Source organism: Syzygium oleosum, unplaced genomic scaffold, assembly GCF_021117445.2.
Source record: "Syzygium oleosum isolate NSW1041296 unplaced genomic scaffold, Sole_v2.1 Sole_v2.13, whole genome shotgun sequence".
Taxonomy (NCBI): Eukaryota; Viridiplantae; Streptophyta; class Magnoliopsida; order Myrtales; family Myrtaceae; genus Syzygium; species Syzygium oleosum.
Window position 1 is genome coordinate 7,315,344 of NW_026607497.1, and position 13,359 is coordinate 7,328,702.

Sequence of the window (13,359 nt, forward strand, 5' to 3'; positions counted from 1 at the left end):
ATGTTATAGAGAAAGAATTTCCCAACAACTTTTGTGAAGGAACTTTGTTAAGAATCATTCTAGGAAAAACTTATGGAAAATCGAGAAGGTGTAAAGGTCACAAAAACAGCAACACTGGACAGTTCAAACCCGTTTACAAAATGGTCTTTCTTACAAACCAAATCAGCTGAGAAAAATATGAATTTAAATTACGTTATATGTCAAGATGTTGGGAGAAACTTTTATCAAGAAAGTTTCTTAAAATTCGGTTCACAAAAATCTCCATAAAAATGGAAAGAAGAAGAGGTCCAGTAGCTACATTTCTGGGTTTCAAGAACAAAGTTCAAAGAATTGAGTCCGAATGGAAAACCACCAAATTTGTACCCAAGTTTGCGGCCGACCACCCGACTAACTCGCGGACTCATCCGAGCTCACGGCCAGCTCTCGGCTTCACCACCACACCCAACCGATCACTCTACAACACTTGAACGGTGACAACGCCACAATTTAGTCATTAAACACAACAACCAGCCAACTCACGTGACGACTAGCCATTCGACACCCTAACGACATCCATCCAAACTCAAGACTCACAAAGCCGACATGCAAGCAGTTCCTAGTCTAGAATAAGGAGGCAGAATTCCACTTGCCTCGATGTCAGCTAAGTTCGGCGATGTTCTGATAGAAGAAAGAAATGCCGAGCGTCTCGGGTGGAGCTGCAATGGCAAGGCGGCGACTCCAGCGGTGGTGTGGTGGCTGTTTGGCTGGGCAGATTGGTCGAGATGCGGCTGTTTTTGGTGGCGGATTGGCCAAAGTAAGGCTGGTTCTTTGGAAAGCAGTGGAGAGGAAGTCAGCTGGGGGAGGGAAAAACCGAGCAGAACCGAGTGAGGAATGAAGAATTGTATTTCTCCCTTTGCATGGGGGGCTAAGTGGCGTGAGAGTGTGCTGCCACTTCATCCATCCTACCGCGCCACATGGCGTTTTCTTCTGCCAAATGGCGGAAAACATGAGGGAAAGGAGCCAGCTCGTCCAGCAGCAAGAAGGAGAATGAAGCGGTGAGGTGTTGGGTGACAAACGTGTAAGATATCCGAGCTTTCCGAAGTCGACGCTTCCGTAGCTTGTCAACGATCATTCTAATTCCCACGTAACGTTCCGTTACGTACGTTCGTTAAACGAATCGACGAATGAAATTTTAAATGTCACAATTCTCCCCACCTTATGAAAATTCGTCCTCGAAATTTAGGTCCTTACTTGTTCCTTCAAACAATTGTGGGTACTGAAGTCTCATGTCTTCTTCACTTTCCCACGTAGCCTCTTCCGTGTCATGATGTTGCCATAACACCTTAACTAGGGGGATGATTTTGTTCCTGAGAGTCCGTTCACTTCGGTCCAATATCTACACTGGTTTCCCGATGTACTTTACCTTGTCGTCGATATCTATAGTCTCAAAATCTAACACGTGTGTAGAATCAGGCTCGTACTTTCTCAACATAGACACATGAAAAACATTATGTGCACTGGATAGTTTTGGTGGCAGTGCTAATCGATACGCAAATTCTCCGATTCTCTCTAGTATTTCAAAAGGTCCTACAAACTTGGGACTCAATTTTCCTTTCTTTCCAAACCCTGATATACATTTCATTGGTGATACTTTCAGGAACACGTGATCACCCACTTTGAATTCTAAGGGCCTCCAACGTCGGTTAGCATAGCTTTTTTGCCGACTCTGAGCCGTTCTTAGTCTGTTCCGTATCACCTTCACTGCATCGGTAGTGGCTTGCACTAACTCTGGTCCTATCAATTTCCGTTCTCCAACTTCATCCCAACAGACAGGAGTTCTACAGGCCCTTCCATATACTGCTTCAAATGGGGCCATACTGATACTTTTCTGAAAACTGTTGTTATATGCAAATTCCACTAAATGCAGTTTTTCATCCCAATTGCCCTTGAAGTAAATGGTACAAGCTCGCAACATATCTTCCAATATTTGTATCACCCGTTCTGACTGTCCATCAGTCTGAAGATGAAACGCAGTACTATACTGAAGCTTAGTCCCTAGAGCCGCCTGGAGACTCCTCCAGAAGTTCAAAGCGAATCTTGGATCTCGGTCTGACGTGATGGTCATAGGTACTCCTTATAACCGCACTATTTACTTAACATATAAGTCCACATACTTCTCAAGTGTGTAATCCCCCGTACAGCCAATTCAATCATTTTGGCTAATTTACTTAACATATTGGTTCTAAACCTTTTGACCTACTGCCAATTCAATCATTCCGGCTAATTTTTGCTAGCGTGAACGCCGGCCAACCTACATGGCATGGCCGGCGCTTTATGTGGACAATTTTTAATAATATTTTAATATTTTTCGATTTTTTTATTTCTTTTTCCTTTTTTCTTTACTTTTCTTCTTTTTTTTCCTTTCCTTTCTTCTTCCTCCAGCTAGTCGCCAAACCTCGGCGACCAGTCAAAGGCCAGGGCCGGCAAGGTCGAGCCTCGCCAGCCACAAGCGACCTCACGCTGGGCTGGCAAGGGTCGAGCCTCGCTAGAGGTGCAAGGTTGAAGGCTGCGACCTCTAGCGAGGGCTCTAGCCTCGCCCATGGGCGGCGAGACTCACCCAATATCCTAATTTTTTAGGACTAAATTGGCACAAATACAATAGGTTTAAGACTTTTATGACACTTTTTCCCAATATCCTAATTTGTTTGTATCACCAAACCCCAATATTATGCTCACAGTGACACTAATATTTCAAACTTTTTATTGTGTCACCGAAACCCTTAAACTCGTATTAGTGTGACAAAAATATCCTCCATCACAATTCCATCCAAGACGGTCGTTGAGAATCCAACATGGCGGCTTGCATTGACAATGGCAAGCAAACAAAACTGACGTGGATTTGGCGTGGCTTTTGTCGAGTCCAAAGCAATGTCTTTTCTTGAATTATGTCACTTCAAGGACTCTAAAAAAATTGCCAAAGGGACAACGTGTTATCATGGAGGTCCGATTTTTTGAGACAATTAAACACTGACAAGTCGTTACTTGGAAATATGAGTTCCCAGTGGATTCCAACACATATAAACAATATCTGTGTCGAACATGCAAATGGATAAACGACTTCTCTTTGGATATTAGGCTAAATAAACATCATATTCACGTAAACTCCATTTACCAGCCGTTGTCCACGCAAGCCTCCATGTTGGATTTTAAATCGCTGTCTTAGATGATATTGTAACCGAAGATATTTTTGGATCACCGGCTGAAGTTTGAGGGTACCTGTGACACCAAAAAAAGTAGCTCCGGGAGTTGGTTTCATAATAGGCAACGTTTGGAATTTTTGTGGTAGACGGAGGGTATTTTGGCCTCACCGATACAAAATTTGGAGTATAAGTGAAAAAAAAAGTTTGGGATATTAGTGTCACAGTGGATAAATTTTTTTATTTTTGTGGTAGATAGTGATATTTTTGTCACACCAGAACAAATCTAAACTTTTCGAGCTAGAGCTTTCTAGGCCCGAAATCTAGGCCTGGCGAATCAAAATAATCCACTTCTTTCCGGGCTGGTCAAGGCCTAAACGCCAAGTTTTAAGAAATAATTATATTGAAAAGATCTTCTACTCATCAACTTTTGCCATCTTTCAAAATCCAAAGATAAGGGGGGGGGGGGGGGAGTTTTGGCCTGACAAACATGTTTTTCCGATGTTCAATTCATTATTTGGCTTATGTATGTCGAGGGCATCGATCGTTTGTCGTTTCATGTGTTTTTTACTAACATTATTCGCAGTTTTGTATGTTTACCAAAATCCCGGGACCGAAGAGCACGCCGATCTCGAGAACAGAATTGAAGTATAGCTCGACGGACCGACCCGGTCCACGCATCGCGCGCTAATAACCACACGGTAATCGCTAATCAGTGAAAAGAGTAGCGAAGGCCATAGAAACGGCGTCCTCCTCTCATTCAGCAAATTGTCCAAGGGACACGCGTGTTGAGGCGTAGTCAAATTTATAGATGGTTTCGGTTGAAAGGCCAAATTAAAACTCAAGACACGAATCGCTAGTTTAGTGCTTCTCATTCAACCACACAAACTGGATCCATTCACGAGACAACATCGTACCCAACAACACCAAAATTCATCCACGCCTTACTAACTGCAGCACCTTGTTTTTCCAACGGGCGCAATCACTGTTGCAATTTCACATCTAAGGGGAGAGAGAGAGAGAGAGAGAAGTAGGGAAAGATAATATATGTCACACTCAGCTCATCTCGAGCAAACTAGTTGCAGAGCTCACGGGCAATCCCCATCCGAGAGTTGGTCACGTCGTACATGATCCTCAAGTTCTGCTGCTGCAGATTGGCTATGACATTCAGCACCGAGTTCACGTTGTTCGGCGCCGCAGCCATCGCCAAGCACGCTAGCGAGCCCGAGCTGCTGTGTATCAAGCTGTTCTCCAGCGGCAGCTTCAGGTCCAGATCCGGGAAGTGGAACGTGATCACTGGCGCCGTCGCCCCGCTGGAGGCCGTGAAGCACGTGTCGAAAGCTCCCAGGCTCGAGAATGGGCCCTGCACTTGCTTGCGGAACTCATCCCGCGTCGCGTTGTACAGGGGCTCCACGAACCGCGTTATGACCGTGCCCGAGTCCATTATGGTCCCGGCCCCGGTATCGGGGTCGAAGGCGAGGAATTTCGGGTCCACGGGCACCAGGACCCTGCCCACGCTTATGCCCGTGAGGTTGACGTAGTAGAGGGATGGACGGTGGGGGTTACGGAGGAGGGGAGTGGTCCGGATACTCTTGGGTTGTCCCACGGGGCCGAGTTTGAGAGAGCCGGAGAAGTAGTAAGATTTGAAACTGGGTAGGCAATAAGAGAATACGCCAGAGTAGAGCGATCCGGTTTGGGACAACAATGACAAGGGGCCCCGGCCCAGACCCAACAACCCTTGGGGCGGGATCGACCCGCCGGAGACCGCACCGATGCACCCGAAAGCATAATTCGGAACGACATCTTTACCCAAAGTGAGGGAGTCCTTCACGAGGGTGGCCGAGAAGGACGAGTCTCCGCCGTAGGATTGGTTGAAGAAGCACCCGCCGGACCCGACGGTGGGGCACTGGAACCCGCGGACCTGAGTGCACTGGGGCACGGAGCAATCCAACGACCCGTAAGTGGAGGATGTGTTGGGTGAGAAGGTGGTGGCGGAGCAGCCGGCGCAACCGCTGCACGGGACCCATGCCTCATCGTTGCTCGTGTCTAAGACCATATACATGAGTTGGCTCGGGGTGCCAATTTTGACCTGGACCACATAGTTGCCAATGTTTATGGTCTGCTGGCCCGGAGCAATAGGTACGGATGTGGTCTTTTGGGCTACTAGGGTCGACAAGTACTCAACCCGCTCCGGGTCCTTCGAGGCCATGTCAAGGACCGTATTGAGCCACGACTCAGGCTTGGGAGGGTCGAACGGTGAACACTTGCCATAGATGTGGATGACCGACAGATCCGAGTTGTCAGGCGGCGAAGCACAGGGAGAAGTGGCTATGGCACTTGAGGTGAGAAGAGCAAAGAAGAGCAATGAAGAAATGGTCAAGTCCATGACTAAGGGCAACTTGGGCTAGAAGGCAAATTGCATTGCATGCATGAGATATATGAGAGCTATATATATGTGAATTTCATTCAAGACCAGCAAGTTACTAAAAGGCCCTCCAATAATTGCTACATTATTGATGGGTAAGTCCAGGTTAGGACAAATTGGAGGAGTTTGAGGTCATCGTGGGTATTAGCTGTGTTCAACAAGAGACAAATGACGAAGGTGATAGGGCAGTGAGGGACACAATGTGGCCCAAGTTGAAGGTAGAGCTGCAGCAAAAGGATAGTGTTCGGCTCTTTAAAAAATAACGAGGCTCGGGTACGAAGAGAGCAAGAGATCACCGATGCAAGAGTCCAAGAACAGGGAAGCTATAATGATCCAAAAGAGAATGCAGGTATCTAATAAAAAGATGGAATAGAGGTTTCTAATAGAGATCTGGGAGAAATGCCACTGTGGATAAGCTTGGAGTGGTTGAATAGGGACTTTAGAGAAACAATAAATTTTGTCAAGAAAAGAATAAAACTCACTCTCTAAACTTTAATTTAATGAGGGATTATGCTGGCCAGCGTTTTTTTTTTTTGTCTATTTTTGTTGGTGTCAATTCAAGATGTCGTCTGTTCTAAATCTATGGACATTTAAAGGAGAGCTTCTACGGTTTGATGTTGAACTCGACCATCGAATTATTTGCCTTATTTAGCTCAAGTTGGCGAGACATCACCTAAGCTTAAGTACACAGATGCGTTGGAAATGGAGCTCGAGCTCTTGCAATATCGAATGACCAAACCAATTCTTACCGGGTGTGGGAACGGGAGTGAGATTTTGAAATCTCGTGATGATTTAACGCGGTGGAACAGGGGGGAAGAAAAAGAGAAATGGAGATTCACGTGAACAACTTTTTTAGGCACGACGTAACAGCGTTGAACTCTGTCGTGACGCGGGGCTAGAAGGGACGCGGTCGTTCACGGGTGCACGGAGACTTTCTGATGGGCCTGGTCCACTCAGACGTGTTTCTGCAGATTTGTATCTTTTAATGATTTCAACATCTTTTTCTGGGGGTGGGGACTGTTGGGAGGACACGGAATCAAATCATTCCAGGCGAATATATCCCGAATTAACAATAGGGTTTAGATCCACATGTTGGCCATATCCTCCTGATGTTTATGCCTCGAGGAGTCTGATTGGATCTTTAGTTCCAGCAAATCAGCACGAAATTATGCGTCGGTCCTTGTGACATGATCCTGATCCGTCGTTCACACTGCCCGACTTGTTTTGGAACCTTATAAGCATCCTCTGAGAACCCTAGTAAACATGGTAGCTTTGTCGTAATTTTCTTTTACCTGGATTAAAGTTCAGAAAGATGTACAAAGGAAAATATAGTGCTGGAACTCAGAAAGGGGAGAGAGAGAGAGAGAGAGAGAGAGAGAGTACGAGCGAAAGAAATGACCGAGACTACTGTGAAAGATTGGATGGTGAGAACTTTTTAATTCGATCTTTTTTACTATTGCAGAAATTCAAACACCCAGGAGATGAAAAGGAATGGAAGGGCACGCGACGAATTGCGTGATTTCGAGCAGCATATGTGAATGCAGGAAATTTTGATAATGATATGGCAGCAGTAACATGTCAAGCTTCAAAGCTCGTATCGTCGCAAGCTCTATCTTAAGCAATTTGGAATTATTCGATCCGTTTCCTTCTCTAAAGAAGGGACACAAATTGTAACGTATCAACAGAGAAAAGAATGCAATGGAATCAAGTGAAAAGACAAAAGATGAAATGAACGGCACCGTCCCACTCCTGAACTTTCCCGATGATTTCAGACGAGAGGCCCCACCCTTACTCACGAGAGTCTCAATGCGGAAGCGCATAATTCAGATTCCAAAGGCAGGTTGTCAGTTACTGAAGCATGAAAAGGCAGCTCAAGTACCTTCAAGAACATAATTTTACTGAAATTCTCCTGGCATGCCACAGAAGCAAAATTTTGTTACTGCTCGCGGTGCATAACAGCATATATCTTACCTCTATATGGTTTGCTTCAAGTGCAAGAGGCATGAGCAATGGATAATGCCTTGGCATTGCCATGAACGGCAACTTCGCCACCCAATACAGCAAGTGAGAGGTAACTTCCTAATCATGCAACCATACCCTAAGCGGATGGTCATTTACCATTCATTGTGGCTCGTGAAAGCAAAAGCAATTGGGAAATGAGGAGAAAGATATAAACAAAGACCACAGCTAAAGAGGAGCAGATTGCACATCATTATTCTTAGTGAACATCCAGGCCAAGCTTCACTGCAAACGGAATGAATAAATGGGATAGGTACACACGCACAAACATACACATCAGAGTATAAAGTACAGAAGCAGCAAGAGGAGGCGACAAGTACCCTCCGTATCATCATATACAGCTTCTGATGGTTAAGATTGGTGTTGTGGCATATTGGCTCCTGCTGCGAACCCAAACGACAACAGCTCCAGAGTTTCAATGAAGCACGCTACGACAACAACAGCATGATCCTACATTGTGTGGCCACAAGGCATGAAAAGGGTGCAGCTGCCAAAAGGGAGGAAGAAAAAAACATACAGTAACGCATTACTAAAAAGCAACGAAGAAAATACAAAAAGAAAACAACCAAATCAGAAAGCATAAAGAAATTTAAAAAAAAGCATAACTAAACATTAAAAGATGCAAATAGTGGCCCGAGCTAAGATGAATATCGAGGATAGAGAGATATATTCCTTTGAAATGATAATTATGTTTACAATAAAACGTTTTGGAAAATACTAAATGATATGAGCAAGTATATGATGTTTTAGGAGCAATAAGCCTACACACATTCTCCACACAAAATAACTGTCTGAATACTTTTCCAATTTCTATATTCTCTAGATTGAAGTTTAATCTAGTGGATTGGGTCATTTGCCTTGGTTTAAGCTGATCAAACTTTTTTGGGGCAAGTGAACTGGAAACAGTTTTAAAAGTACTGGAAGAATTCTTGCCCATTCTTGAAGAGATCTTTATCCAACCCTACTTCTTAGGTTTATTGCTTAATCATGTACTTCTTCCATCATGAGGACTCCCCTGAATTAAAGAATGTCTGTATAAATTCTTCAGTCCAGTGACTTCAACAAACAGCTTCCAGGGAAGTTCATCATGCACATGAACTTCAGTTTTCTATTATTTTTCAAGTACAATTATCTTGTACCAAAAGACAAGTTTATGTACGCTACTTGCTGCTGCCTTTTGTCGAGCAGACTTGTGCAGCACTCTACATTCTCTAATATTTAGGAGAAGCGACCTTTTGAAAGTGAAGTTAACACCTCTAATGTTCCAAAACGCATTGCACTTTTCCTGATGCATAGGCTGCATATTCAACTGAAAAGTCAGAATCAGCACAGTTCAACTTAGATGTTAGAGATGATTGAATGGAACCATAGAGTTGGGTGCTAGAAAGTTCAACCCAAAAACTTAAGAAAATGTGGAATATTTTAACACCCCTCACAGGTACAAGCAGGATTGCGCACACAAAATATACAGTGGTGGATTCTGGCTCTGAAATCACGTTATAAAGTATAACTCCAAAACTTCAGCTAACCGGTGGAGGGAGGCCACATAAATATAAGGGTCATTGAAAAAACTTTATAGACAAAAGATGTGGAATACGTTAACATGTCAAACATGTACTAAATTCGCGAAAACAATATGTGCAATACCTAGAATAGTGTCGGGTTTACAAAGGTGCTTCATGCATCAAGCGATCAACATCCGAAAGTGCCAACTTTAGTGCTACCGACATATAACATTTAGACATATCCTCAGGGCAAAGGAACAGAGCAAGATCATATACCCATGCACAATGGCTTCACCGATAGTGCCATATTCAGGGCTACTAATATAGAAAAATTAGATACATCCTCGGGGCAGAGGGACAAAGCAACATCATATACCAATGCACAACTGATAAGTTTCCTCTCCACAGCATTGCGTCAGCAATTCGCCATCCTAAATACTGATTACTGGGGGCAAAAGGACACTAGAAGTGCCATAAGTTGTGTACGGAGATCACTTTGGTGCCATAACTTTTTTTCGGATCACGTTGGTGTCAACTTTTTTGAAAAACGATCACTTTAGTGCCAATGCTGACATGGCCGCCGGAAATCTGACGTGGCTCTTTTTTTATCAATTTCCGATGCTGACATGGCTCACCGGAAATCTGACGTGGCTCGCTGGAAATCTGAAGTGGCTCTTTTTTTGGCCGGAATTTTGGCCGGAGTCACTAAAGTGATCTCTTTCCTCCGACTTGGCACCAAAGCGATCCAAAAAAAAGTTATGGCACCAAAGTGATCTCCGTACACAACTTATGGCACTTATAATGTCCTTTTGCCGATTACTGGGATAATAAATTCAATAAGCACAGTCAAAGAAAGCATATACTAAACCAATCAACAAGTCCTTATAAATTCGACCAAAAAACGAAAAAAAAAAACAAGTCCTTATGAAAACAAGTTCTCAGAACGGTAATTGTCCACAATCAGCTGCTCTAGGCGGGGATGTTGCAGTAAGGGACCAAAGAGAACTTGTTTTTTTTTTCATATAATAAATGCAAAGGGGAAGATTCCGGTCTGAGGCTTTATTCCATTTCTGGGACCTAACATAAGACGTCCAGAAAAAGCTCAAAGAGACAGAAGCATAGCCCATCAAACTATATTAAAAGAATTCGGCATGAGGGTTGAATTCCATATGACTTAATGCATTATTTAACGATAGAAGCTGAATACGAGTTGGAAGTATTGCTTGAATTGCATGTCACAAGAACTACGTAGTAGACAGTAGACCCAAGAAGACGATGTGCGCAAACCAGTGACCATTAAAAACCTAGTCCCTGCTTCCATGAATAACAATAATATGATGCTATTGAGCTGCACTGTAGTAATGAGTTATGACAGAGACAGATTGAGGATTTATAAAAACCCGCTCCCCACCAAGGGGAGAATAACCCATCAACAATAGTACAAAGAGAAAAACTAGACAATCAAGAGAAGCATCAAGAATTGATATGCAAACCTATTTCAGCTGTCAGCAATCGCCCTTTCCCTTGATTATGATAACAGGGCACTGCGCATGGTTGGTGCAGTAGTTGCTCACGCTTCCCAAAAACATCCTGTCAAAGTACAATCAGTTTATACAGGATTACCTGCTGATTTATTTTTTAATAACTTAAGTTTTTGGGAAAACAGTTCGTCTCAGAAGGTATTAGTCAAGTCTCAATTCTTCATGGCTTGTTAATATTTCATATGCTCATTTACGTGTGGTTCATGTTTGTCTCGTTCCCCTTTCATCAATTCCATGTTCCATTCTTAAATCAATTTGCACATGAGAAGGGGTGTTCATATTATTACCACTGGTATATGGACTTTGTATGAGTTATATATATAATATCTCTCCAACTTAAACTTTTGCTTCAGAGATTTTAACATAATTCATAGTTATTTCATCGATGTGCTTACATCCACATCTTATCTTCCATGTGCAAGGGTGTCACGAGGCAAAATGTTAAGAAATACGCTACAAGTACATTGTTGCTGAGTTCAGTTTCCTAGCAGCAAAGTTTTCCAATTAAACATTTTATCTAACATTTCACTTATGTCTTAACGACATTACCAACCATTATAAGAATGTGCTATCTTATATAAGACAAAACTCAAATGGTAGTACTAAAACCGTGCATTTTATCTTACTAGGAGGTCATGTCCAAAACTTGTCCATGGAAAAGATGTTATTGCGGTTCAATAAGGACGATAAAACTTACTAGTTCCATCCAACAAAATGAATTGAAAACATGTGAAGTAGAGAAAACGCGACTTAGATGTGCCAATCGCGCAAATTTACAAAAAACAGCAAATTAATCAACCATAGGATCATCTGATGTCAAGGACCTACCTTTTAATAGGGCCAAAAGCTCGGGATCCCATCACTAGCAGGTCCGCATTCAAGTTCTCCACAACTTCACAAATCTTTTCCTTTGGATCCCCAATCACTACCTCCGTCTTGATGTTCACCTGCATCGAAAGCAATATGCAGAAATTCATAACCAACGATTCCTCCGACAACGGATGCAAGACCAATCAAGAGAGCAAGAGGTCCACAAAGGTTGCGGCAGCACTTAACCAAGCATAAATTCGATGCTAACACTCACAAACCATGCATGGATAAGTTTCGGACATGGTCATAGAATCACTGCACAAGTGTTTCCACCAATTGACATGGAAGACTGGAATGCGCACTGCCAGAGATGCCTCAACTTAGCAGGAACTAATTTAGAGTAGATTAAGGACATAATCCCGGAAAACTGAAACTGCTAATTCAAACGCCACAAGCTACGCCTTAAATCCGTGCGATGTGCGAACAAACGTAATCGAGCTCCCTAACGGAGGAAATCAGCAGTCAAAACAACAGCGCGATCGATGCAAAGACGAAGAAGCGGAGACGGGGATTGCTAACGTTCTTATCGGAGCATATCTCCATGGCGTGATCGAGTATGGCCTGCGTGATCCGCTTCTGATGCGCCTCGATCGCCGCCGTGAAAGCAGGCACCTCCAAATCACCTGATTACAACAGATCAGCCGATCGAAACTGAAAACAGCACCAAAAAGGAAGCGGAGAGGGAGTAAGAGAAGTAGTAGTCGAGCGCGAGGAGAGGGGAGCACTAACTGGGGCCGCCGAAGGGGATGGCGCCGGGGTTGAGGCCGGCGACGATGTTGGGCGGCGACTGGACGTGGAGGACGACGAAGGAGGAGGGGGAGGGGGAATCGGCGGGGGATCGGAGCTTGAGGTTGTCGAGGGCCCACCGGAGGGCGCTCATGCTCTCGTCGCCGCCGTCTACGGCCACGACCACGCACCCCAAGTTGCTCGTCATCGGTCGCTGCTTCTTCTTCTTCTTCTTCACTTCAAGTGCAATGAACGTGACCTGTTCAAATCGACAGTTTATTTTGTTTTTTATATTTATATCTATTTATATTTTTTAATTATGGGCTTTGGCGCCAACAGTTCTCGTTCTGTTGGCGGTTTTGCGTCTGGGCTCGGCGTGAAGCGCAATGGGCCCAATTCCTTCTCCAAAAGTTTAATCTAGATATCGGAGCTTGGACAAAAAACTCGACGCTTGAGCATGATAATCCCAATGCCCGTTCCCGGGTCCTTGGCAGCGGGGCAAGATCCATCGAGATTAGGCCTAGGTCCAAAGAGGCCGGGCCCAGGACTCGAGTGCCCATGCCTGATTCCCCGGCACTTCGGCCAGGGTTCATAAAGGCCAGCCTCAGGACCCCGACGCCCAAGCTCGGGATACCTGTGCCTGTGCCTTGGCTAGGATTCCATAGAACACGGGCTCAAGACCTCGACACCCATCCGCAAGACCCCGATGCTTGTGCTCGGGTCCCCAGCGCCCAAGCTTAGTCCATTGACGCCGTGTTCAAGTCCATGGAGTTTAGGCCTGGGTTCATAGAGGTAAAGCTCGAGACCCTAGTGTCCAGCCTAGGGCTTCGGCACCCGAGTCACTATGCTCGTGCTTAGGTCCCCAACGCCTTGTCTCGGGTCCATGGAAGTCGATCCCGGGACCCCGATACCCGTGCTTGGATTGCTCGCATCCAAGTCTATCGAGGCCGGGCCCAAAATCCCAACACCCATGTCCAACTCTCCAACACCCAAACCCCGGGACCCCAATGTTCGTGCTCGGGTCCCCGAGCTCAAGGCATTCGAGCACGAGTCTAGGCTAGGCCATGGACCCCAACACCCATTGTGACATCCTAAAC

General features: G+C 44.6%; 2 protein-coding genes across 3 annotated transcripts; both read right to left on the reverse strand.

Annotated features, from left to right (window-relative positions):
• Nucleotides 1-4,010: 4,010 nt before the first annotated feature.
• Nucleotides 4,011-5,605, reverse strand: LOC115675806 (aspartyl protease AED3). Its single transcript, XM_030598585.2, has one exon. The coding sequence runs from the start codon at nt 5,560-5,562 to the stop codon at nt 4,252-4,254; it is 1,311 nt and encodes a 436-aa protein (XP_030454445.2). The 5' UTR covers nt 5,563-5,605; the 3' UTR covers nt 4,011-4,251.
• Nucleotides 5,606-7,789: 2,184 nt separating this feature from the next.
• LOC115675809 (universal stress protein PHOS34) lies at nt 7,790-12,522 on the reverse strand. 2 transcript variants are annotated; one of them, XR_008817777.1, is made up of 6 exons: nt 12,266-12,522; nt 12,056-12,159; nt 11,495-11,613; nt 10,619-10,715; nt 8,875-8,929; nt 7,790-8,107 (listed from the first exon to the last, which is right to left on the reverse strand). XR_008817777.1 is itself a non-coding variant. In XM_030598591.2 (5 exons), exons 1-4 carry the CDS (start codon nt 12,468-12,470, stop codon nt 10,631-10,633), a joined length of 513 nt encoding a protein of 170 aa, XP_030454451.1. In that variant the 5' UTR covers nt 12,471-12,522; the 3' UTR covers nt 7,790-8,107; nt 10,619-10,630. The 2 variants fall into 2 exon arrangements, 1 of the variants encoding a protein (XP_030454451.1); XM_030598591.2 differs by lacking the exon at nt 8,875-8,929.
• Between the last annotated feature and the right edge of the window lie 837 nt (nt 12,523-13,359).

Coding starts and splice junctions, on each gene's coding strand:
- LOC115675809 (XM_030598591.2), bottom strand. CDS start 12,470: ATGACGAGCAACTTGGGGTGCGTGGTCGTGGCCGTAGACGGCGGCGAC. Junction 12,160..12,265: donor CATCCCCTTCGGCGGCCCCA/GTTAGTGCTCCC, acceptor TGTTGTAATCAG/GTGATTTGGAGGTGCCTGCT. Junction 10,716..11,494: donor GCTTTTGGCCCTATTAAAAG/GTAGGTCCTTGA, acceptor GTACTTTGACAG/GATGTTTTTGGGAAGCGTGA.
- LOC115675806 (XM_030598585.2), bottom strand. CDS start 5,562: ATGGACTTGACCATTTCTTCATTGCTCTTCTTTGCTCTTCTCACCTCA.